Raw genomic sequence first — 26,363 nt, 5'->3', positions numbered from 1 at the left:
GTTGACAACAACTGACTATAGCGATGGGGGGAGAAAAATATGCTCTGGAATAAGTGCTCCAGCATCCTCATAAATCTGCACTGGAATAGACTCTAGCCATTGTATTTCTAAGGCTGTTACAACAGAGCACAGCAGGACATACTCTCACCATAGCAACCCAGAAAACTGCCCCATTGGAGGATGTTTCCACTCTCTGCAACATCTTTCCCTGTCCTTGCTTCTCAAAGGAAATTGGTATATTTAGGTCCTCAAGTAGCACTCGAAGCCTGGGTCCTGGCTCCAGTGCCACTTAAAGTCTTCTGTACTCCATCGAACAGCAGCAATGGGAAACATTAGTAGCATCTCTCTTACGCTGCAGAGAGTTATTGAAAAATGGGGTCAAACCTGGGAAAGAGTCTTTCCAATTCCTTCAATACAGAGCAGCCTTTTGTGTCCCAGCGCTCGCTCTTTATGGCACGTATCGGAGAGACTTAAGGATCTGAGATGAAATTCTAGTTGTGTTCTTCACAACATTACCCTCCTCCGCTGTACGACTAGCCCCCACCATGAAGAAGGGGGCTCAGTTCACAGCCTGAGTCCTGATGGAAGTGATTTTAGACCAAGTCACTGGGCTGCACCGTGGGAGCTGACGTTGGGGCTCACATAGAGCCCTGCTACCCCTGCTGCTGTGGCTTCTGGCACACGCCAGCCAGGCAGCTGGAGCTGACAATATCAGATTACATCTACTAATCCAGAACTTGTCTGGCAAACCTCGAATTCTTTAGTATTTTCATCATGTTTAATTTTAAATATTTTATTAACACTTCATGACAAAAATCTCTTCTTATGCAATCTTCCTGGTGAAAGAAGGTATTTCGTTAAGCACTTGTGGAGTCAGTAGGACATCACCCTTGTTTTTCTTGAACTAGAAAACCAGGCATTCCAGAAGAGAAACTGCATACATTATCCACTGAGACTGAATGACTCTATTACCATCCCCAGTTTACTACATGTCCTGTTTGCTCAGGGCAAATTGTTAAGAAGATTTTAAAGAACTGACACTACAGGGATCCCTGAAGGGCAGGTATTAATTCCATACTTCTTATGGTATAGGAGTGTATTATCTCCTTTATAGAGGCGGAGAATTAAGCAGAGAAGCTAGAGGACCCATTCTGGGGAGCGCTGTGCACCCTACTCCCACACAAACTAAATGAAGTCTTCCCTGGCCGGGGTCCCAAGAGATTACTGGTATTCAAACAGCTATTGAATCCTCCAATCGCTGGGCTGCAGAACTGCAAATATTATATTTAGCACTTGAAACGCTTTAAACTTGAACAGTCAGTCCTTACAACATGGGAGTAGGTGGTTTGATTTATTTTTTTTCTACTCAACTGATCAGAAGAGTGTGGGGAGAGATGTACTTTTTGAAATAAATAATTTGGTCAAGAACTGAAAGGACATTGCTGTTAGCTGGAATCTGAGATCTGATGTCTATCCTCTGTTCATATTGCTGCTTACCTCTATGCACAGCTGTGCACGATATGCCCACGCGTTCTTTTAAAGAAAAAGTTCAAATTCAGTCGTCCTTGAGCGAGCAAAATATTCAGCAGCTTCAGTGGGGGTTCTGATGAGCCTCAAAGGTTTGATCAGGGAGCTTGCTTTTCATGGCTTATTCAGCCATCTAATCCTCCTAAAAATGTTTCCTACAGAGCTCTGTAGGCACAACCGAATCAGACCCTCCTGCACTCCTGTTCATGTGCATCCAGTCCAGCTGTGAGTACTGTCAGTGAAGCTGAGACAGGCTCAGCTGTAGGACTGATGTGTGCTACTAGATAAAAGGAGGACATTTATTCTCATTTGCAACAATATCAGGTATAAAAAGGTTATGGGATCCCTGCTCTTCAGAGCTAACTCCAGCAGTATAAAATGAGTGTTCTCATGACTGTACCCAACAAGGCTATGTAGTAAACTAATGCTCTACCTATGACCGTGTTTCTTGAGTTCAGGAGCGGTGGGTTATGTGACATTACCAGCTGCACGGAGGTAAGCTGAAAACTCAAAAATAAAGCTATTGGAATGGGACTTTCTGCCTAGAAACGAAAAACCATCTCTGAGCACATGGTTAACTTAAGAAACACTCTGGCAATCTGTGATTCCAAAAGACTCTGCAAAGAGTGATACAGCAAGCTACTTTTTCTTTTATAGTCTGTGATGCTCTAAAAAAAGAGGGGAGCTAAATGCTGAAATGATTCATAACTGCCTTTGGGAGCATGCAGGCAACCTACTGTAGACCTTTGGCATCCTGCTGCTCCTTCAGCTAATAAATGACAGTAAGTGGTCAAGCACCTGCCAGCTGCAGCAATTTGCATAGTGTCAAATATCCCAACATCACACCACAAGATCACATGGAGAACTTCTACTTTCATTTACACTCTTAAGGATTTTTAAAACTCTCGGCTTCCTGTCTCATGAAGGCACCAGAGCAAGTAATCTACTCTGCAAGCAAAGGAAACTCTACTTAGATGACCCCCACGATGTTTTTTCCCCCAATCTTTCATTTACTCTGTAGCCTTTTTGATTTATAGGCCAGACATGTATCTGCAGTAAGTGATTATGATGCTTTACACTTAGACTTTTACCTGCAGTAGTTGGAGATTATTGGATATTGTTTCTCCTGCAGCCTTGAATGTGGCTTTGGGATTGAATTTTGGGTAAAAATTTCCATATTGGGCCAACAGTTATACTAACCATAGCACAAGCTTCCGAACTGAATTCAGCTTCGAGATCAGTCTGTCTTATAACTGACAACAGAAATACCAGCATGTGCACAGACTAACAAGGTTGTGTTATTAGAAGGAATAGTCATCTGCTCATTCATCGTATATCATGAAAATATGATGTGCACTTTTTTTCTTCTTTTGTGTTTTAATTGCTAGTCCTTCACAGCAAAGATCATCTCTTTTGTTTGTATACAGCCCACAGCAATAGGACCTTGTTCGTGAATCTTAATTAATGTGCTATGTAGAAACTGTTTTTATTTTTGATGATGCACTAGAGATTTGAATCTCAAGAAAAAAAAAAAAAGCTGTTTAAAGAAGTATTATAGACAAGCAGAGTTCTCCTTTCAGAGCAGTTCTCAAAGCATGAAGAAAGATTAGGCTGTTCTGAAGTATGAGCAGGAGGACAACTGCATATTCACCGTGTGCTTTATCCTGTTATGCAAGAAAAACCATTTATTTCAGTGGAACCAAATAAGTAGTAAGGTACTACCCAGTAAAACTGACAACTATGTCTGCTGGTAGACAGTTTTTGGTAGAGTTTGAATTCACACGTAAATGATTTGTATCTCGGTGTAGTCATGTAGTCTTTCTTGCAAAAGGGGAGTCTTGTCTGGATTGTTTAATGATTTTGGTATCAGACCTGATGTTTTGAGAATCTTGTTCCCACAGAGTCAAACTGCTTTCCTTCTCATACTGAGCACGGCTTTTGGGGCAAAATGTCTCTGGATCTCTATTTTAGGCAAAAATAAATTGACCAAGCTTTAATCACATAGTTTCAAGTTGCTTTTATGTGACAGCATTTTGATCATGGTCTTAGAAGTGCTGCTACTAAAGTGCTCCCAGGAAATTGCAGGAAGGATGCAGACACTGTTGCAATATTCATTTTTTATTTAAGGTGATCAACATTTTAAAATTCAAAACACCATTCAGATAGCCTTTTTGCAGTGCTTACCTAGTTTTCGTTTTTGGAACATACCATTGCCTAGGAGCACATATTGGAAAATAAACCCTTTTATCCTATTTCCTTACTTTTCTACTTCCCATGACTCCAAAACAGGAGAATATGAGGCTCTTGCGACCATAACGAACACTCACACACTGCTGCTGTTGTTGACCTCTGTCAATCAGTTTCTGTTTCACACTGATCAAGTGTTTCCACTAAGGGTGCTCTATCTTCAGGTTTTTCAGCGGGGAATAGCAGTAACAAGCCAATGTATATAAAAGCCCAACTGATCCCATCAATAAGAGGTTAAACTGTCTTGATTATGTGACATGCAACAGTCAGTGCACTGCTGTTCTCTGTAAACCAGACTTCCCATAGATACCTGCTGCTTGCTTGCTCAGGCATACAACTTCAGATTTACTTGGGCTGAAAACTTTTGCCTGAGAAACATTACAGTTGCCAGCTGAGTAATTTCCTTCCCTGCTGACCTGTTTTTTTGGAGAACAGCATACCTAGAGTCTGATCCAAAAGGACAAAACGGTGAAGAGAAATGAAAATATTGTCATACAGACCTGTTTTTTTCCCTTTGGTGAAATGAATACCTGCTCCCTTCGGTTCCTCCAATATCTTAAACTATCATGAAAGTTCTCTTGTACAAGTACCCATGCATTTGGTTGCAGCACTGTGAAAACATTTCCATGTCTATATTCAGCCATCTAAACATTCAGATATTTTAAAATGTCAGTGTTCGCTTTGAATAGATTGTATTATCAATAAACCCTTCTCTTCCCCCAATTTCATATTTTCATATTTATAAAATGTTTTCCTTTACTTATCATTAAATTCAACTCCCAGTAAGAGTCAGCGTAAGGGAATAAAACAAGTCTTCAGAGCCTTCTACAATTAGCATACCCTCATCATGCTCCTGTAATTATCTCCCCTGAGACTTCAGTTGGGATGCCACACTGCTCTCATCACTACAGTGTTCCCATGGGGGAAATTAAGAGGCAAAACACCAAGATTACTCAGATGCCACATTCACCATGCGTACACCATTGATCTCCCAGTCTTTTTACATTTGACTCTACCCAACAAAATGCTTACCAGCAACCAAAACCAGCACAGCTGTGTTTGTTCCAGGCCACCGATGGCAGGTCAAAATGGATTAGCGTGAAACTTGTTCTTTATTTACAAGGAGGAAAAATTCTTTAGTGACTCAGTATTGCTCAGAGGATACAGGCATTAAGCTTCTTAGGAGGCATCAGGGAGAAGAGTGTTTGGGTGTGTTCAGGGGTTTTTCTGCATGGTGCTTTTGTTCCTTTTTCTTCTCTCGTTTGCTGCCTCCTCCACAATTTACCCAAGAGAAGTCAATCAATATCGTCTTCATTCTCCATTTAATGCTACCTCTCTACCTGCAGGACTCCATTGGTACATTATCCTTCCAGTCCCAGAAAATGCTTCACTCCTTTCCCAGATCCCTAATACCCTTTATATCTTCAGGTGGCATAAAGAAGCCTGTGGACCAAGTTAAAGTTCTTCAATCCTTTCTATCAAAAAATGACATAAGCTTTCTAATTTTAAAATTCAGCATCCCAGTTCTCAGCTGTGCTAAACCTCTCCACACTATTATCCCAGAGTCGCCAATGGCCACTTCAGAAAACTGTAAAAAAAATTGACACAACAACTCCAATGTTAGCCCCCCCCCACTTGGCGTAATGCGTGTAGAAGGGAAAACAGCCCTCTTAAAGTCTCAGCAGTTTCTATCAGCTGTAGATATTTCTGAGAACTGTGTGTAGCCAAGTTTCTCTCAATTAAACCAGGAAATTCGGGTGCTATGCCTTTTTACCCAGGATTACCTAGTGATGCATTACAACTCCCTGCTTGATTTATACTGAATGGGCATCTGTCACAGCCAAATTTCAGGCCTGTATGCTTGATAAATCATGACTAACACTACATTGTATTGGAGTAACCAACTGTTTATTTCACAGTTGCCAACATTATGCAACTCTTTAGAAATATTCAGAAAAACAGATGTGTGGTACACAAAATCCAGGATAGCCATGTCCTCTCCTACATCAAGCTCCATGCAGTAACTTCTGATCTCAGATCTCACAGACAGCATCTGCAAAGCCCGCTGAAGTTGATGGGAGTGTTTCTGCTCACGTTTTGATGAGGGAGATGGATTTAAGTTCCCTGTTTTACTTGAAAACAATCCCATCACGCATTCCCATTTGATGCATTTCAATATTTAAACAATTTAAGACTACTAGGAATGAACATTTCCAAGTTGTAGGTAGTTTATAAGAAATCCTATTCAATAGGAATATTGAATAACATCTCCTCTGTTTTTTGTTTTCCTTAAAACAGTTGCACAGGAGAAAAATCCATGTTCTACCACAGTATGTACTTACTAGCCTACCGATCAAGATACAATTTACAAAATCCATTCCCATTTATTGTCAAGATTTTTTTTTAATTTATTCCTTTCTTTTCTATGCTATTGTTGTACATTCATAAAAGCTTATACCTAGGACTAGTCCTAAACCTGCTGAAGTTCATAATCCTAAACAAGGATTGGACAGAGCTTTACCTAGAAAGGAAGAGAATATCCCTGCCTCTGTGTATGTGCACTAGTGTTATGAAATAAATCTTAAAAAGCCAACGCCACAACTTCAGTTTAAGAACACGTGCACAGAGGTACGGATACTCTCCCTCTTTCTACTCACATGGAGTACCATAGCGTAACCCGCAAGCAGGAGGTGCCTAGTAGTTAGTCTCAGTGGTCTAGGAAATACAGTAGCCTGCAGCTTTAGTTTTTGGTTGTCCTTAGAGATAAAAAAACCCCAACAGTTCTAATTATTTCCTCATACCATGTCTTTCCCCACGACATATGATTTAGGCTTGAATTCCTGTGTGTTTTAGGAAGTTGTATGAAGATCCACATTCAAAATGGGAACAAGCACGGACTGAATAAAATAGACTGTCAGAGGGAGAAACCGTCCTCAAAGCTCGTGAGTGTTTCTAACACCCAGCGGGTTTGAGTGGGATTGGTACGCCCGGCTACCAGTAGTTCATGTGCAATACCAGTTTAGTAATATGGAAGAGCTGATCTGAAACCCAGCTGCGCACACGCAGCAGTGGCACCGCAAGACTCAGGACGGTGGATGCAAAGCCAGCTGCAGGCATGTCCAGCCTTTGCAGGAGAGCAACAAAAAGCAAGAGAGGAGAGTATTTTATAGGGGGTGGAGAGGGAAACTCAAGGTGCTCGCCTGCTGACTGGTATTCACACCAGTTCATGGCTTGGCTCACACGCTGGCTCGGGGGGACATTCGCTTTGATCGAAACGGGTCGTGTGGCTGTAGTAGTTAGGAAGAGGGTTTTCACAGCAACATTTCGAAGCGTTCGTGAGGTAAACGAGTGCTTTTAACACAGGTAAAGAAGCCACGACTTCCCTCCTCCCGTTTGTTGGAATTTTGCCTGGTACAGTGCAAATACGCTACGAGAAACCGTAAATAACAGAAGCGTAAAAGCGGTAGAAAAGGGATCGCAAGGGTTCGGATGCTCAGCGCAAGCCTCCCGGCCGACGCCGGGCCCTCCCAGGCGCCGGAGCCCGGCTCGGCCGCGCAACAGGGCTCGGCCCCGGCCCTCCGGCCCTGCGCGGCAGCCATTTTCCCCCGAGCCTGGCCCCGGCCCCGGCCGCAGGCCGGGCGCAGGAAACCTCCTCCCGGGCGAGGACCTGCCCCTCAGGTGGGTGGCGCGGCGGCCGGCTGTCACCTCACGGGCTTCGGCCCCGCCGGCGGCGGCGGCCGGGGGGCAGCCCGAGGCGGGGCAACGCCTTAGCCGGCTCGGGGAAGGCGCCAGCGCCAAGATGGCAGAACCGCCCTGCCCTGCCCAGCCGCCGCGGGTCCCCCGGCCCGCGCAGCCCGGCCGCGGCGGCCCTCCGGGCGGCTCTCCGGGGCCGCCGAGCTCCCGGCCAGGCCCGCGCCGGCCGCGACCCGGGCCCGGCGCGGGGCGGGGGGCGGCGGCGGGCGGAGCCGCCTCGGGGCCCGGCGCATCACGCCAGGGGGCGGGGCCGGGCGGCGGCGGGGGAGGCCGCTGCGTCTGCGCCCCGCGGCCGACGACGTCTGCGCACGGCCGCTGTGACGGCGTAACCCATCTTGCGCTCGGGCCCCGCCCCCCGGCGCGTTCCGCCTGATGGGCGTGCGGGCGGTCCAGTGAGGGCCGGCGGTGCCGTTCAAACCGGAGGTGCCGGGGCGGCGGCGGCCAGTTGGGCGGCGAGGGCGGGTACTGGGCGGCAGCAGGTTCCCAGGCGTCTCCGACGGGCTTTTACTGGGCTCGGGGCGGCGCCGGCGCTCAGTGTGTTTGGAGCCGGCGGATGGAGGGACCGGGCTCCGGCCCGGGAGCATGGGGGTGAGGTAGAGCCGGCCCAGCGGCGGAGCGGAGGCGAGCGCGGCTGTCCGGCGGAGCCGGGCCTGCGCGGCGGCGGGGAGGGACGCAGAGCCGGCCGGAGGATGGAGGACAAGAAGGAGGAGGGCGAGGCGGAGATCCAGGAGCACGGGCCCGAGCACTGGTTCAGCAAGTGGGAGCGGCAGTGCCTGGCCGAGGCCGAGCAGGAGGAGGCGCTGGCCCCGGAGCTGCAGGACGAGGCGGCGGCGCAGCCCGAGCACAAGCAGCAGAAGCTCTGGCACCTCTTCCAGAACTCGGCCACCGCCGTGGCGCAGCTCTACAAGGGTGAGCGCCGCGGGTTGGGGGGGGGGGCACTGCTGAGGCGGGACGGGGCTTGGCGGGCGGTGGAGCCCGAGCGCGGTGGGCTTGGGGCCGAGGCCCGGGGATGTGGCGGCGGGGGGGGGGGGCGCTGGGGCTCGGGGCGGCCGCGGAGCCGCCGGGGGTGGGGTGGGAGCGGGGCCGCGGCGTTACAAAGGGGATGTGGCGGCGAGAGCGGCCTGGGCAGGGGGAGGAGCGGGCTTCCGGCCCGGGGGCTCCGCGCCCGTCCATAGAGGCAGACGGGAAAACAAAATGGCGTGAGGGGGAACCGCCGCCGCTGCCCGGACATCGCCCTTCGCGGCCTCCGGCGGAGGGGCCTGGGCCGGCGGAGCCGCCGGGCCGGGTTCTCGCGTTGGCCCGGCCTGGCCACCCCCGCCCCCGGACGGGCGGCTGGCGGAGGAGTAGGCCCGGGAGGGCGGCCGGTGGGCCCTGCCGGCCCCGGGGAGGCAGGGCGCTCCGGCGGAGAGCGGCCTCGGGGGGGGGGGGGGGGGGCGGGCGGTCGGCGGGGGGGGGTCCCGGTCGGCGGGGGCGAGCCCCGCGAATGCCCGGGGAGCGGCGGGCTCCGGGGGCGGGGAGGGTGGGGGCAGACCGGGAAGCCCGGCCCCGGCGGCGGCGGCTCCCGACGCCCAGCCCAGGGAAGAGGCTCCCGACAAAATGGCGAAGTGAGGGGCCGGCCCCATTGTGCGGCGGGGGCTGCGGGCGGGGGCCGGGCAGGGCCCTTCCCCGGCGGGCTGGGGGAGCCGCCGCCGCGCCCGCTGCCCGGGACCGGGCCGCCGGCGGCCCGGCCCTTCTGGGCCCTGATCCCGAGTTGCCTTCGGAAGGTGGAACAAAATGGCGAAACCTAACATGGCCGTTCGGAGTTGGTGACTCCAAAATAAACAGCGTGTGTCCTTCCCTCCCTGCAGACCGGGTGTGCCAGCAGCCGGGGCTTTCCCTCTGGGTCCCCTTCCAGAACGCGGCCACTGCGGTCACCAACCTCTACAAAGGTAAGGGGCTACCCCCCTCCCCGCTGCCCCGGCAGCCCCACTCTGCCTCCTGCCCCGGCTTACTCATAAGCAGGGCCTGTTAATGTCTCTTATTCACCCTGATAAAATCTAACCCGAGACTGCTTCCTGAATCTTGCAAGTTTTCCCTGGGCCACTTTAGCTGATGGTAGCTGAATCTTTTCTGTTGCCTCATGTCGGTGACTAATGAGCTAAAAGCTGTTTTACTTCGAGACCCTTGAAAAAAGGATGTTTTTAATGTGTGGCTTGCTCTCCTGAATTCAAGGGAAGAGTGCAGTGGCCTATTAAAAAGTACTTAAATTTCCTGTGTTTTGTACACTTCATGTTGTATTAAACGTTGGGATATCAGTATAAGATATGTACATTTGCAGTGAAGCATAGGTTGGGTTTAGTGTTTGTCATATAATGGCCACGCAGAATTTTACAAAGTTTTATGTTCTTGTGATAGTGAGCTTTAAGTAAGCCTCCCACTTCATTTGAAGCGCTAAAATGTCATTATGACTGTGTCTCAGGGTGGCTGTAAGAAAGCAGTGTTAGCCAAAACTTTGATAAGAGTCCACCCTGCATGTGTCTGTGCTTTTGTGCTGTTTTACTGTGTGTTTCTATCTGTCAGGATCCATTTCTGAACTCTGCTGTTCTTTGGGTTGTCACAAGAATTCTTGTCTGCAGAAGAATCATTCAGTGGTTTCTAGTTTGTTTAAAAGATTGTACAAAATTGATAGCTATATCAGTGGAGGCTTAAGTTGGCACAGTGTGATTCTCATTGTTAACTGTCTTCCATTCCTAGGAAGGAAAAAACTTTAAAGTTCCAAATTGTTGTTTTTCTGACTTGTAGTTTGATTTTTTTGGTTTTTTTTTTCTTGGTCTGCACAGCGCTATCTGTAGTTCTACTTGCACATTCTTTTTTGTCTCCAGTTTTCCCATTTTGGATTTGCTTTAAGCAATTGAACTTAGTAACATGTTTGTGATGGCTGATCAGGTTTCTGACAGATGTGGACAGAGCAAGGAGGAAATGTAGATGCATAATGCTCACTGCCAGAGACTTGACTGCTGCAGAAAGTGGATTTGAATGTTGTGTATGTGTCATAGGTCATATAAAGGGGCAGCACATCACATAACGGGGTAGGTGTTGGCCTGAGGGAGTGGGTCACTAAAACATGGTCTGGGACACTAGTCACTTAAGCATGGTGCTAGAGTAGCAGCAGGTAGTCTTAATAAACTGTCTGGAATAATTATAGTCTCTTTTTTTTTTTTAACAAATGACATTGCTCTCCCTTACAGCATCCTTACTACAAACACTTAGGCTGTTTATTTTTGGTTAAGTCACTTGGATTACTTGTGCTATAGGCAAAATGAGCCCTATTTTTCGGCAATAATGTGATTAACAGAAGAGTATGTATGTGGTGATCAGGGAAACTGGAATTCAAGTAGGAAGCTGTCTTTTGCTGGGTGTAATGTAATATACTTCAAGAAGCAGCACCTGAAACAAATCTTTCCTTAAAACAAATCTTTAAGTGCTGAGGTACCTCAGTTACTCAGAACTGCCATCTTTCAATTTTAAATTAACTTCCAAGTGGGTAGAAATTTGTTGAGAACACAGGTAGAACCAGCTAGATGCTGGCATACCGGGCAAGTTGAAGTGTCTTAATGTGAATTTGCCTTCCGTAGTGATGATCATGGCTCTTCAAAAATCTCCTGTTGTTTCTCACGTACTCAGTAATGTTTGTGTTTTGGAGGACTCTGTCAAAATGCTGGAGGAGTACTTGGTGTGGTAAACTGAACACCACAAACTGCCTCTTGCTCTGTCAGCTGGTTTCTGATCTGGATTTTTAAAGCATCAAAATTCTTTTTAACAAGAGCTACATGAGGAATAGTGCATAAGGAGAATGCCATGATGTCTTGAATGTCAGCATTTTTTTCTGAAAATAGATTAGAACTTTAATATCGCATCACACTATGAAGGTCTTGGATCACAAATTTGTGATTGGTGCTGGTGATAGAGGCTGCATTTAAAGACATTTGCTTATCTTCCAGATGGCACTAAAGTGAAGGCATGGATTGTAACACAGGATTTAGAACTTAAGGCCACTGTAGAAAGTCTTAGGCATATATTAGAATAAGGCTTCTGAGCCTACAGTTTACCTTAGTTTTATTTAAAAAAAAACAAACCTGGATGTTTGCTAATGTTAGTTCTGACTTAGTAATTTCAGAATGTATGCAACTTGACTGCTTATATTTTGCCAGCTTAACTTTGTAAGCAAAGTAGTTGTAGTTTTTACCATAAAAATGTAATCTTTCCCAGGGTAATGACACTTGAAATTTGTCCAGGCTACATCAGTAGTTAGTGTGTTTGACCTCATAACTAGTTCCCAGTCCTTTGTAAAGCATTTTCATATACAAGGAAAGCAGGTTACTGACATAAAGCTGGGTTCCTCACCTCTTGGAAGGACTTTCTGATGGTATTTCAGGAAGTGATTAAAGGAATATTGTCAGTTTCCAAAGTGTCTCCAAAGTGTTTGGGTAGCTTTTACTGTGAGTGCTGTGGAGTCTAAAATGGCTGGAGGAATAATCTGTCATGTTGCCATTGCTTTCACAGGAATTAGCATTTGTAAATCTAGCCTTTTGATTACAAAGCACATAGGCAAAATACTCTTAGAGTGCATAAAAGTAACTAACATATTAAGTGTAGTCTATGTATACCTGTATAGCCTATATTCTAAAAGCTGCAAGATTTAACTATGTTCAATCTGAGACTTTTTTCTTTTTTGGTAGGTCATGTTATGTTTGAAGCGCTGCTCTTTGATAGTGTAGATTTTAGTGCTGTCTTCTGTGGACCATGCAGTGGTGCCTTAGAATATAATTCTAAGGATAGCATTTAATAGTGATTATTTTTGGGTTTTTGAGTGCGAGAAAACTAGATTAGATGTGTATGTCACTGCTTACCTGTAAACCAATATCTTTGACAGCTGTTATTAAGAGATTTATTTAAGATTGTTCTGGGCAAATGGCTCTTGTGTTGGACTTCATTAGTAAAGCAAGAATGTAAGAAGCTGTTTTTATCTGCCAGATTAAAAAAAAAACAAACAACCTATGGAAATTGAGTAAATGAAATTAGAGTGGATATGTTGATGTCTTTTAATGGAGCAAGAGCAACATAGCAGTAATTTTCATAAAACTGAAATAGCTGTTGGCAAAGGTCTGATAACAAATCTATGACAAACAAGATGAGCATAATTGAGTAGGGAATAGGGTTTGTCCCACCTGTTACTGTTGTCTGAAATTTACTCAAACTACTAGCCGGAAATGCACTTACCTTTGTACTGTACTTTGAAAGCAATGTAATACAAGGCATTTAAGGGTGTTTCTCAGAGGCACAGTTGTAACTGATGTGCACAGGTGACCGGGTGCATCCGTGGAGAATGAAACTGCATTTTGTAGTAGGATTAATTGCAAATAGTATGTGTTTAAAGCTTTTGTATATCAAATTTGCAATGGGATCTTAAATGGGGAAGGGAATTTTCTTAGACTTCCTTTGTAAATGGTATGTTGCCTAATTGAAAGGCATTGGGGACACTTGTGTTCTAACTAGTTTCAAAACTATGGCCTCCTGTGAATTGCCTCTGCAGTTGAAATTCCGATGCAACTTAGAAGGACTCTAAAGAAATCTGAGTTTTCTGAAAATTCCTTACCTATCAGAATCAAGAAAAACAGGTATTCCCTTTATGTGGGGTTTCCTGACTGTACTGATGCACTTTAAGAGTGTGTCTCCTAAAGTGCACTGTCTGTTGATTTAAGTACCTTCCTCAGACTGACGAACTCAAAGTGTGTTTTTAGTGTTGGTACAATATGGTTTCATAAACAGTGCTGTGGTGTTGACCTGAATTATAGTAAATGCTATTTAGGCGGTGCTTGAGTTGCTGTTGACTTTGACTTGTAAAGGGAGTGGAACATTTTTGCTAATATTCTCTTCAGGTTTAGTAGGACTCATCTTCAATGCTGCTAATTTGTTACAGCTAACTTGGTATTGCATTACAGTAACCTGTAGAAGATATACTTCTTTCCCATGGTTGACAGAAAGCGGTATCAGTGATGTGCCATACTACATGTTGCTCTATCTGTAACACTTAAGAAAACTTTTTTCTGTCTTCTTGCAGAAAGTGTGGATGTCCATCAGCGAAGCTTTGATGTAGGAATTCAGATTGGCTATCAGCGTCGGAATAAGGATGTGTTAGCTTGGGTTAAAAAACGCAGAAGAACTATTCGTAGAGAAGACTTGATCAGCTTCCTATGTGGAAAAGTTCCTCCTCCAAGAAATTCTAGAGCTCCCCCAAGACTGACTGTAGTATCCCCTAACAGAGCTACTTCAACAGAAACTAGCTCATCTGTAGAGACTGATTTGCAACCCTTCCGTGAAGCCATAGCTCTGCATGGTAACAGTAACTTTTTCAATACTACTTGGTTAAAATTGGGTGGGGGTTCTTAAAGCATGTCTGGCTCTTGGCCATTGTTGGTATTGTAATATGTCGTGTACCTGATGTTCCAGCTGAAGGTTACTTCCTTCACTCTCCAAGGGAGTTTTTGCATGTATAAGGCGTATTAGCTACTAAAAAGTTGCATAGTCAAATACTTCGAATGAGAAAAAGGTATTGTATAAAAATGAGGTTTGGATCTGTAATATTCTACAGCCTGTGAACTCAACAGTTAAGTATCAACTCTTGGTAGTGTTTTTGAAGCATGAAGAGACTTGGCATGCCAATGCTGAAGTAAACAATTCTTAGAAAATGATAATACTATGCTAGCAACTAGTTAAATATGAAGATTTGGCTACTAGCAAATAACTAGCAAATTTTTGTGGGGTTAGGGAGGGAATTTAATGTTTGAAGCTTCTCTCTCTGGGGTACTTTCCTGTACTCTAGTACCCTTGTTGTGATGCACTCGATAATATGGTTTAGCATTCTACTTAAAGTACCCTGGAAAGGGTACTTCACTTGCACATAATTGCAATAATTGAGTCCTGTTCAGAACTTGGTTTTATTTCACTTTCAAACTTAAATGTCTACCAATGTCCTACTGAATTGTTGGTGGTGTATCTTTTCTCCTTTTCAGATAGGAATATCCAGTAGCTTATTCTGTATTGGACTATTACCTAGCAAGTGATAAAGAAAAATGTGTTTTAAATTGCTCCTGATATGAAATGAAGCAGTTCACCTGTGGGTTTTATGCCTTCTAAAATTATAAAGGGTAGCAGATGTCTTGAGGTATACATAGTAGACCATTCTAAAAGTAAAAATCAAGCTATCTAGAAGTACAACCTGTGACACTTGAATGAAATTTTTACTGTCTCAGTATTCTCAGTGGGGGGTGGAATTAATGAGTTAATTAGATGAGTGGATTCCTGAAAATGCAGTCTTTGCTTCTGCTATGTGGTGGTGGTTTTTCAAGATACATAAGCCAGACACTGTCACTGTCTAGGTGACAGCCTAATTCTGGTATTGTTTGCTGCTCTGTTGCCATTTCAGTCAAGCGTGCTTCCACCCAGTCATGTAGCTTTTGGCAGTTTTCCTTCTCATGTTGGAAGCTGGCTAGAGAATTCTGTGCACCAGTATTGCTTATTCAGTAGGTAAAGCTAATTTTGTGAGGAGAACAAATGCAGAAACTGGCTCTCACCTGATATGATGAGATAAACACCCTCTTAAAAATCTTGTTTTTTGAAACTGTAGTTGAATCTGGTGTGCAGTTGGCTTTAATTATAAAGGCTTACTCTCAGGTGAGAGTAAGCTAGGTAGACTCACTTCAGCACAGTGAGGTCTCAAGCAGAGTAAACTCAGAGGCATTTTTATTGGTAGTTATGGCTCTTTTCATGTCCTTGTATTGTTTCTTAGCATCTGCTTTGTATGGAGGTGGTTTATGGAAGTCACTTCTCTATAGCATGGGAATCAGAACCATGAAGCATAAAGTTTTCTTTCATATTTCAAAAGGTAGTACAGGGTCATGAGGACTGGAGGAAGTTCTGTGCCCTGTACTGGCACTGCAGGGGCTAGAAATGCACTCTTCCCCTTCATCAGCTGGTTGACAAGATTATGTCAATCACCTTCTGGATTAGGGTCTCCTGATACTGGTTTCAATCTGGCCTTTGACACAAATGCTTTTGTGCTAATCCTTTAGTGACTAGGCTTGTATTTGGCCTCATAACCGTTTTTAGGTTATTGCCTACAATGCCTGCATTCCTCCAGCTTCTCCCCACCCTTTTGTTTAACATTAAGGGAGTTGTGATTAAACTGTCTCCCAAACTATTTTCCTGTTTATCATAGGGCATCTCAGAACTATGTTTTGATTGAAGCCTGCATAGGATCTTCAGGTGTATGTAAATTCATGTCCTCTGTAGGGCAGTGCTTATCTTCATTTTTGGCAGGCTGTTTAAAGTGATTTGCTGCTTCTAGGTGTTGTGAGAAAACATGAGAAAACCTTATGATAGTCAGTAGCAGTCTCGGCAAGTGTTCAGGACTAAGGCTTTAAAGGGGGATTTTTGACTGGCATGTAAAGGAGTGAGGCTTTGTTTTGTGCTGGTAGGCTTCCTGTGGAAATGGAGTATTTATCTATTGGTATGATGGATGGGCTGAATTAGATTTGAGGGATAGTGCTAAAACTTTGCTGCTCTAAGCAAGACCTCTTTTAGTGAACCAGGGATAGGTATGAATCTATGACTCCAAATAAAGCTCTGTGGAAGCAGAGTTGGTTTATTGACTTTTCAGAAATAGGTACTAATATATTTCTAAAGACCATGGTGCTACAACTTGCTGATCTTGCTCTTTGATGGGGGAAATACCTGTATTTTGATCATATAACCTCTAAATGCTTCATAATCACATCTGAAAACTTTGAAAGAAGCTGTGGTAACAAAGTAGCTAATAATTAAATATTTCCTGGAACATCAAACAGAATTCTACGTCTATGCCTTAGACTAAAACATTAGAGAAGAATATCTTTGGGTATTAGCACAATCTTAAAACTGTATGCTGCATCTGAAAAGAAATCTGTTAAAATTGGGTTTTTAACCTTACCTCTTCTATGTCAAACCTTGTTAGATCTGACCTATATTATAGCTCCACAAGGTGGTTGACAGTTTCCTTGACAAAAGCTAGGGATTTTGAACCCAAATTTAATCTTGTGATATTAATTATCAGTAGTCTTTGTGCTATAAGGAAACTTGTTCTTCTCTACTGGTCTGCTTTCAAGACTTGCTATAGTACTAAAAGCAAAAAAACCTATACTGACACAAGAATGTTTAAGGAGTATGTGATCTACCTTTCCTTTTAATCTATGGCATGTATGCTGTGCAGCTGTTGCTGAAATCCTCAGTGTAATTTAAGGGTACTTGAGAATGAGTTTTTGGAACTAAGTAGTCTCTTAAGAGAGTAAACTCTGGTAAATTTAAAAAAAAAAAAAAAAAAAAATCTGTGCCCTTGATGTCAGCTTTCCATTATTAGAGTGCTGATGGGTAACTTTTGAAATAAAACATGGCTGGAAACTTAAACTGTGAATGCCTGGAAAGAAATTAAAGCCTTCAAGAAAAGCTGAGTGGTTAGCTTAAGTAGTTATTAAGTAGTTAGCTTAATATATGCTATTTTACTCTGAAGTTCAAGTGGATTTTTCTGAAACTTCAAAAACTGTGCATCTGATGATGCTTAGCATTTTAAGATGTGATAGTAGAAGATAAATACCTTTATTGTTCAACATCTCAAATACAGAGTCGGGTTTTTTAACTTCTATCAGACTCTAAAATGTCATTGCGGTTAGCATAGGTATGGATGTATCTTCACCTACTTTCTGGATGCGTATTGCCATACCCAGTTCTATAAGAGAAGAGTTCCAAATGGCAGAATTACATCAAACTGATCTACTAGTTATAAGATTCCCAAAAGCTGGCATGTGCCAGGTCACTTTCTGCCTGGCTGTAGCTAGCATACTAAGTCTTGCAGTGCTGGTGGCTGTGCACAGTCCATGTTTGAAATGATGCTTTGGTCTTTTACTGTGGGATGTGCTACACGCTTTACAAACCTTTCTCCAAGCATAATGGGAGAAAATGCTATGATTTGAGGAGGCGGAAGAAGCAAGCTTGGGAAGACAACACTGAAATGCATTAGACTTGAGCATTCTTAACTAAAAAGGATGTAAATGGGCAACAGCACAGTGAGGGGGTGTTAGTTCTTTTGCTCCTTATCTTTAATGTTGGTGTATATCATTAATGTGATTCAGTCTCTTTGGGGTGGGGGGGGAACTCTTGCTCTAGCATGTAGAAGTGTGTGGCTTGGCCCCTGTAAAGAGTCTGAACTTCCATTAGGCCTCCTTAGTCTCTTCTCAAAATATTAAACTTCAATATAAAACATCAGCAGTTGTTAGCAGAGTGGAAAAGAAGCAGTTGGTAGAAGAGGGGATGGGAGAGCAGTGTTCTGATAGCTATATATACACACAATCTTTAAACTCTTTCAAAAACTATCGGAGTTGTGTACTGGTATGTACTGCTAAAACTTGCTCTTTGAGCAGTACTGTGAAAGTGTGAGTATGACATAGAGGAGTGACAAGGATCTATCTGCATGCCATTTTGTATTTATCTGGGGTTATTAACTAATCCTGCTTTAGTCATACTTACCTAAGCGTGAATGTTCTTTTTGATACTTCCTGATTAAAACTTCTGGAAAACAATAGTTAATACTATGACTATACTGAACAGTAGTTATCTGCTATATTATGCTGTGGTAGTGACCTGAATAACTCATATTATGGACATGGTTATAGTGCAGATAAAATGGCATTTACAGTTTGTTAGGCTGGTGTTGATAAACTTGCTAATTTTGAGTTGACAGTTTTATTTATCTTATTTCATGCTCCATAAAACATATACTTTTAGCCAAACATTCTAATTAATTGATAGTTTTGGAGAGTACTTAGTTATAAATTAGCTAGATCAGAAATTGTGACCAATACTAGCTAATTTATAACTATTTCTTCTATACTGCAGCTTTTTCTAATAGTACTGTAATAAATGCTTTAGAATGTAGCTTCACATAAAAGCAGAGTTTTTTTCTGATATTACTGGCTATGAAATGCCATATTGCTGATGACTGAAAGATGTGGCAGGAATGAGAATGTAATTACTGCAGAATATTTTAGATGTGTCCTCCACTTCAATCCTTTCAAGTTTAAAAAGGGAGAAAAAGCCATGTGTCCTTTCTTAAAGGCCTCTAGTAAAAAAGGAAATGTCTCCTGCAGATAACAGTGGGAGCCTTCAAAGGTGGTCATGAGATCATGAAAGAAGTGAAGACACTAGTAGCTGGTTGAATCTGTCCTATTGTATAGACAAAACTGATGTACCTGTGATTAGGTTATGTTAATCACAATACAGAAATCTGAGGTTGTAAAATGGTGTTGCTAACAGTAACATGTCATCTTGCTATTTCCTAATATCTATTACTGCTTGCTTTACTGCTTTAAATGGTTAAATGCTTTGAGAAGAGGTTTCAGTGTCCACTGAAAACTTAAACTCAGAATAATTTACAATAAATGGGTTTTCTGAGATTTCCTCTTTGCGTTATAACACCTTTCCAAGAAAAAATGAACTGTGGATCACAGCTCCTGAAAGATGCTTTTTCTCTGTCAATGAAAAATAGATCTTTTCAATTGCATTGCTGATTAGTCTTCAGAGATGTTGCTTCCATGAAATGGCAACTTGATATTTCAGTGCATGCCTTGAATTTTCTTTCTGACTCTTCCATGTTAGCTTGATTACCCAATCCTAAACTGTGATCTAAATGTTTTGTTTGACAGTTCTGCTTTCTTGGATTGATGTGTAGTGCTGTGTAATATGGTTAACTGCCAGTAACTGATACCAAATTGTCACTCAGTCTGTTAGCATACTCAGTAATGACTGTTACTCGCTAGTTCAGTATTAAATACCTGTATGAGATGCAAGATTAAACTGCAACTAGAAGTCCGTGTTGTGATGCAATATCCTTGTACTCATATCTCTGTAGAAATTAATTAAAATCTACTCTCCTGCCTTTGACACCAGGTTTGATTGAAGATTTTAACTTCTTAATTATCTCCTGAAGGTTGTTTGTGTATTTACATGTGCAGTGATTCAGTATTACCTAAATATTAGAAAGACAATGCCTGCTTGAGGAATTGCTTGCAAACCTTGGCAGTCTGTTTTAGAATATGCTGGAGCATATTACAGATGCATCTTTTAATTCTGACTCTTGTATTTACTATTATAAAAAATGCTTGTTGTTTGAAATGGCTCTACTTAAAAACATAGATCTTGAGTGATGCCAAAATGTATTCTCACATCACAGGTCAGTTTTTGGGTTTAATTAGGATAACTTTTCTCTCCTTACTTGGGCATTAGACATAATGAAAAGATGTCATGATAAAACTGAATTAGTATATTGGCCATTTGGTTATGGGTTGCATAAGAGTAAATGACTGTTAAGCGGTATAAATTGTTGACTCTCAGTGGAAGTAACAACACTGAACTTGTGTGTTCAGAGCAATTTTGCTTGGAATAGTGATGTGGGGGGAAATCTCTGCAAACAGTTTGGATTTGAAACGATGTCACCTTCTGTGCACTGTCGGACTTTTTCCAATTTAAATGTACAGGATGAATTAATGCTTTTTCTAATGTATGTCATGCTAGTTGAAATTAAACTTGCTGTTGTCTTTGAATTGTGAAGTGATTTGTTACCTGCCTAAATTTTGCGCGTTGGTGGTTTATCCAAGTTATGGCATCTGAATGGGCTTTTTGCTCATGCATTTATGTCATCGATTAGCTGCTTTACTTTCTTTGGTAGGTGTATAGGAACCTCTTTTCATAATGGCTTTAAACTTAAGCTTGACCTTAATCCTGGGAGTACTGGAACAAACTGTGTTCCTGAATTATCTTTTCACTAAAACAGCTTCTGCTGTTTTAATACTTTCTGCCATTGTGAGTGAAGGATGATTTTAATATTAAAAAAACCTGCAGGGTCCCTATCAGACTTTAGACCATGCTTCTGAGTTGTGTTGGAACACCACTTAAAGCTCTAAGAAAGCATCAATGATTAGTGGCTGTTTCTACTGGTTGTTGCATAATGCCAGATCTATGTAAAACTATATCCTGTGCTGTTACAAGATCTAAGCTTTAAATGTTTGTTCAAGAGTAATGTACAATAGAGTGAAATTGGTTGGTCTGTTCTATCCTGACTTGTATATCAACCTGCCATTGCTGCAGATAGCCTTAGAATTTATCTTCTAATTGAGGCTTCTGGCAACTGATCTAGTAGCTCTGGCAGTCTTCTCCTCAGAGAGCCTCTGAAGTTGCTTATTTGGCCTATCAGCAGCTAATAAATAAGGTTTTGTTAGGCTTTACTTGTCAGCGTGTGACTTCTGGTGGCCTACTTGACCACATGTGAAGGTGTGTATTAAATGGCTTTGCACGCACACAAGATGTATGATGGCTGGACAAAGGTGTGGAGTATTCGAGACTGGAGAAAACCTCTGAGAGCACCCAAGATTTTGAAGGTTACTGAGACAGAAGTCTTCCTGGACAGCTTAACATTTGCTTGTTCTTACTGCTAGAAATATACACAGATGTAGATCTTGTTCTGCTGTTCTTCATCTTCCTGCATGACCCTTGCTTTGTTAGTTTATTTCTAGGGCCAACCAATGTTTTTGTACTTTCTTAATAATACTCAGATTTGAAGAAGTTATGATAGCAAAGATGTTTGTTTTATCTCTGAGCTCCTGTTTATCTACAAATACAGCCTGAATTCCAAATAGAGTGGAATTGTTAGGCTTTCAGGTACTAGCCCTTACTAAACTTATGTTTTGGAATGTCCTGCTTTTGCAAAGTTGTAATAGTAATGTTACTGAAGACAAAAAGTTTAAATTAGTGTGAAGTTCATGGTTTTCTTTTTTATGGCCTTGTTTCTATAAGAAGTAAACTTCTGTTTTAAACATTTTCTTAATAACCTGAACACAAACCAAAGTAATTGCAGGGTACCTGGGACAGTGTTTTGGATCACATCTGTCAATAGCAAATCTTGGGGGATTGTCATGTGGTCTTGCTTGGCTTATTTGTTATTTTTAGGTCCTCTTCTGAATTCTGATAATACTAATGCGTTGGCTAATAGCGGCAGCCATGAAATAAAGCTTTTATTTAAAAACTAGCTGTGGTATACACCTGTCTAAGATCTGCTGTCATACTGCAGTTTTCTTTAGAACTACAGTGACTGAGGGGGTGAAAGGGAAGAGGGTGGTGGTGTTTGAAACAAGACCAAGTCAGGTCAACCTGGAAAGCCCTTGGTAGGGGATTTTCCTTCTGTATAGCTATTGGTCTAGTTTGAAGCCTTTATATTGAGATAGTCTACTCTTGAGTAAGTACACGTATTTTGAATAGCATGTCATACTTATGGAGCTAGCATTTGCTGTTACAACCTGGTATATAAGCTCACTGTTAATGTCATAAAAAGCAGTTCTAGTAATTGCTAGATTCTTATATGGACTGAAAGCTGGGAAGGTGTGGTCTGGACTTCAAATAAGTGTGGTACAAATAATAGGGTGAAGTGCTTTTACCATCTCACTAGAAGTCAGATAAGTGTCATCCCTTCTGGCACACATGGGAAATTAACTTTCTGTACTGCTTGACCTAAATACTTTTTTCTTTTTTTCCCCTAGGTCTTAGTGGTGCAATGGCTAGTATAAGTGTTCGCTCAAGTACCCCAGGCTCGCCCACTCATGTGAGCAGTGGCTCCAATGCTAGTCGAAGGAGAAACGGACTCCATGATGTTGATTTGAACACTTTCATATCAGAAGAAATGGCACTCCACTTGGACAATGGTGGAACTAGAAAGCGTACCTCAGCCCAGTGTGGCGATGTCATTACAGACTCACCAACTCATAAACGCAACAGAATGATCTAAACTGCAAAAATTTCAAACCCACCATGCTGCTTGAAAGCCACTTGATCCTCAGAGTACTATTCAAAAGGAAACATGAGGCCATCTTTCCATGTTCACTGTTTAAGACAAATGAATTAAATAATTGCCATAAAGGAAATTTTAGATATTACATTAGATGCCTCTTGTAACTGCGGCTTTCTTAAACTATATTCTTAGCAGAGGACATCAGATATTGTGTAGTAGTTAGCAAGATCATCATAGGCGAACATGTATCCGTTCCAAGGCTAAAAGTGACCTTACTTGTATTAAAGGGAAAGGAAATTTCAGATGTTTATTTGGTTATAGAATGCTTTTTTTGTCCTTTATTTCCTGCTGTGTTGAGTATTTGCTTAAACAGTATTGCCAGTTTGACTGAAATTGTCTACAACATGACTTGGCATCTTTGTCAAAACTGCAGGCTTCCATTTTTGCAGCACTGTACCATGCACCTAGTTTCTATATAGTAACAGTGTGCAAGTTATAAATATTGGACTGTACCCTTTTTAGTTTTAAAAGCAGTTGATAATTCTGGTGATTGTGTGATAATGTAAAGAGGTGCTATGATGGTCATGCAATTAATACTTAATATTGAATCAATACAAGGATCTTTATTGGATTCACTTTGTGTGTTTTAGTGCTCTGAAGTAGCAATATTAAACTTTTCCCCAATTAACTTCATAGGCTTTTAAATCAGTTTGAGAAAATATATGTACTTATTGGTATTATCCTCGTGGTAATCATACACAGTGCAGACTGCACCAGTGCTGACCTAAATTTAGAGAAAGATGTCCTGTAATTGGAAAATAGGCTTTTCTGTTCAGTATTAGTGAAGGGTAGGTTTTGTGTACACCCATACCCATTTTACATTTCTTGTGAAGTAATTGCCCATTGCTGGGGAGGGGTGGGAGGAGAGGGAGTGAGGGGGAGTAGTTGGAAAAGGGGTGTGGTCTGACAAGTAAGACTTCTGGTCACATGTGGAAACTTGGACTAACTTAAACAAGATTCTGTGTGATGCCATCTCCTTCAGGAGGGAGTGACATGCAGGTTCTGTGAAGTGCTAAGAAAATAATTTAAAACTGGAAGTTGATTATAAAGCTCTGGCTAAACATGCCATAAGGGTGAATTAAAAAGGATAAATGGCTTTCTTATTGTGTTGAGCTTACATTCATAGGATTGAACTCTGGCTGCCATAACTTAAGCATAATCGAAAACTGAATTAGAGATCAAGACTGATGTGCTGCAAATCCATTTCTGGATGGGGAAGGATATGTGTCAGTCTCAAAGAGTGTCCTAACTATTTTTACATGTAGATGCAGCAAGTCCTTGGTGAGAGCTCTGGCTTTTAGGGCCTCTAAATCTCTGCCTAGGAAAGGGGTAATACAGGAGGAATAAGAAAATGAAGAGCTCCAAACCTGCAAGTTGGGAAGGGGTATTTAGTGAGGTGGTATGCATGCTTTAACTGGAAGCATAGACTGATTCTTGGATGAAATGCAGCTATGCTAGATTCATAATACTTAAAAAAAAAAAAAAATTGTGGTGTTCTAGCTAAGTTAAGGCACCTTGAGCTCCATGTTAATCCACAGCTCTTCAAGACTTTTGCTTACGTGCTTGTAGAATCAGATCTTTTTTATATTATCTTCCCTGTTTGAAGCAGACTTCACTGTAGTTTTGCTCCTTTTTACCCTGGTGTCCTCTCATTGGTGTTCTGTAGCCAAGGCAAGACAGCAATGATGTGTTAAATTCTTAGAATTCAAGGCACTCTACTAAGAGCATGATTTCCTTGCTTTGTGGTGCTTCCATCAAATTTCTTTGCATTGAAGAGCTCTTGAAGATGTCAACAGTTGCACAACACTGTAGCTAGAGGTTCTGTAGTTTATGGGACAAGTGTAAGAACTGTCCAAAGCAAGATGGTAAGAACTGTTCAAAACCCCCACCTGTGTTACACAGTTGAACTTGCACATCGCCCGAAGACTCATATACATTAATTTCAGTTACTGCTATTAACTACGATTCATAAGACTTATTTTATGTAAAATATTAATACTGCATAAAGCTAGTTTTCATTTGAAGACTGCATTTTCAACAAAGGTTTTGAAGATGGTATCTAAATATATCTGTTAGTATTTATTAGGCTGTTGGTAGAGGGATTTTTCTGTTCCAAAAGAAAAATCTGGAGTCCTGAACAGAAAGGACATGAGTGAGAACCATTCTTCAGCTCTTCTGTTTATTCATTAACTGGCTTATACAACTAAGATGCTTATGCTTTGCAACTTCTAACACACTTTACTATTACACGTGGTAAAGGTAACATCATATTGGTATCAGTTCTGCATATATGGACTAAACTGTAACAGTGTTTTTGGTCTAGCCCAAGTATACAGAGCCTGTTCAAATTACTTCTCCCCTTCCTTGCAGTGAAATAAATCCTGTTAATGCTTTGAAGCATTAATTCAGTCTAGTACCATCTAAAACTAAATTTGTCTGGCTTTTTATTTAATTTGTGCCATTTTTCTTTGAAAGAAAGCAGGCTTAGATATTAAACAGGTTGCATTAATGTTTTTTGCTTGTACCTTAAATATTTGGCAACTTTTTGATTGTTTTTTCATTTAGCCCCAACTGTTGTTTGCTCTTTTTTAACCTCTGCCAGAATGATCAAAAATGCATGTATTCACCTGGTAAACACAACGAGAGAACAGGTTGTCTCTTTAAAAAAAAAAAAAAAAAAAGTCCAGTACTTGTTGCTTTGAAGACTTATTTCTTGTGCCAGTGTAGAAAATTGACGTTCTGGAAATAGCTTTCAGCTATTATCCAAACTGTAGCTCCTGGAGCCAGAAGCGAGTTTATTTCCTGTAAGAAACACTGAATTGAGAACTGTTTGGTAAAAATGGTGCTTACTTTTGCTTTCTCCTATGAATCGTATAGTTGACCGGTCTCTTCTCCATGTACATCAAATTTAACATGAATGTGCGGCAAGTTACATAAAGTACATCCTGCACTGAAGCTACTGAGCTTGGCTTGCTTATTAATGAAGTAAGTTTTAAATGTTAAATTTAAATCTATATTACAATAAAGTAATGCAAAAATGATTTTGGCTGAAGCTGAAGTCCTGCAGTTAAACTTACTCTCAAATGTGGTTTACCCAGCTGGAGTAATAGAAACTCTAAGTCATAATAAACCTAATAAAAAAAAAAATAAATACAACTAATCGGGCTGCTTTGTAGTTATTTAAGTTTCTGAATAATACAGTCCATCAGTAAACCCCAAACGAGATATGATTAGTGTGAGTTGACAGGCTTATTTGGTTCTGCAGAGTAGGATTTTTCGTTAGGAATGCAATTTGATGGTAGCTGTTCAGTCTAGCTACACTTAAGAGGCTTTCCTTTTTGTCTTTTATGGACTAATGAAGATGTTAAGAATTGAGGTGTACTGTTAGATTTGTACAAGATGTTCTGCAGAGTTTAACATCACTAATACTTAGGAGCAGCATCTTAAACTATGCCACTTAAAACCTCTTCAGAAAGTTAAGTGGTATTGACTTCAGTAGTAGAGCTTTCCAATCTCTTGCAAAAGACTTTTTGGACTTCAGTGAAATTAGGTGCTTTAATTAGCAGCTTTTCCTGCTTTATGTAGGTGTCCCTAAACCTGCAAACTATTTTCCACTTCCTTGCTGTATCAGCAGGTCTTTGAATTTCATCATGAAGGAAAGCTTTATTTCACAGGAGCTTTTAAGTTAAAAATGTCTTTTTTTTTTTTTAATTAATGTTAACATTTTTTCACTTCTAGCCAGCAAAATGTTCCAGTGGGGATTTGGAAAGTATTCTTAAATGACTTCTAAAAAAACCAGCTTCTTTCAAATGTTAGCCTGGAGCTAGTAGTGTTTTGGCAGCAGTAAGGAATGCACACCTGATGTGTTCTG

At 41.9% G+C, this 26,363-nt stretch overlaps 1 protein-coding gene across 2 annotated transcripts; it reads left to right on the top strand.

Moving 5' to 3' along the window:
* The first annotated feature begins 7,982 nt into the window (after positions 1-7,982).
* Positions 7,983-25,533, top strand: C25H16orf72 (chromosome 25 C16orf72 homolog). 2 transcript variants are annotated; one of them, XM_030001718.2, is made up of 4 exons: positions 7,983-8,436; positions 9,375-9,455; positions 13,628-13,903; positions 22,185-25,533. In XM_030001718.2, the coding sequence occupies exons 1-4, from the start codon at positions 8,217-8,219 to the stop codon at positions 22,427-22,429; spliced, it is 822 nt and encodes a 273-aa protein (XP_029857578.1). In that variant the 5' UTR covers positions 7,983-8,216; the 3' UTR covers positions 22,430-25,533. The 2 variants fall into 2 exon arrangements, with proteins under 2 accessions (XP_029857578.1, XP_029857577.1); XM_030001717.2 differs by lacking the exon at positions 7,983-8,436 and adding an exon at positions 8,623-8,870.
* Positions 25,534-26,363: the final 830 nt, after the last annotated feature.

The sequence above is a fragment of the Aquila chrysaetos genome, chromosome 25 (genome assembly GCF_900496995.4).
Source record: "Aquila chrysaetos chrysaetos chromosome 25, bAquChr1.4, whole genome shotgun sequence".
Taxonomy (NCBI): domain Eukaryota; kingdom Metazoa; phylum Chordata; class Aves; order Accipitriformes; family Accipitridae; genus Aquila; species Aquila chrysaetos.
Note: the sequence above shows the minus strand (reverse complement) of the source record. Positions and strands in the feature narration are given on the sequence as shown.

Excerpts from the sequence above, each read along its gene's own strand:
- C25H16orf72 (XM_030001717.2), top strand. The coding sequence starts at position 8,630 with ATGTGGCGGCGAGAGCGGCCTGGGCAGGGGGAGGAGCGGGCTTCCGGC. Across the intron at positions 9,456-13,627 it reads GGTCACCAACCTCTACAAAG|AAAGTGTGGATGTCCATCAG; the intron begins GTAAGGGGCTAC and ends GTCTTCTTGCAG. Across the intron at positions 13,904-22,184 it reads TGAAGCCATAGCTCTGCATG|GTCTTAGTGGTGCAATGGCT; the intron begins GTAACAGTAACT and ends TTTTTCCCCTAG.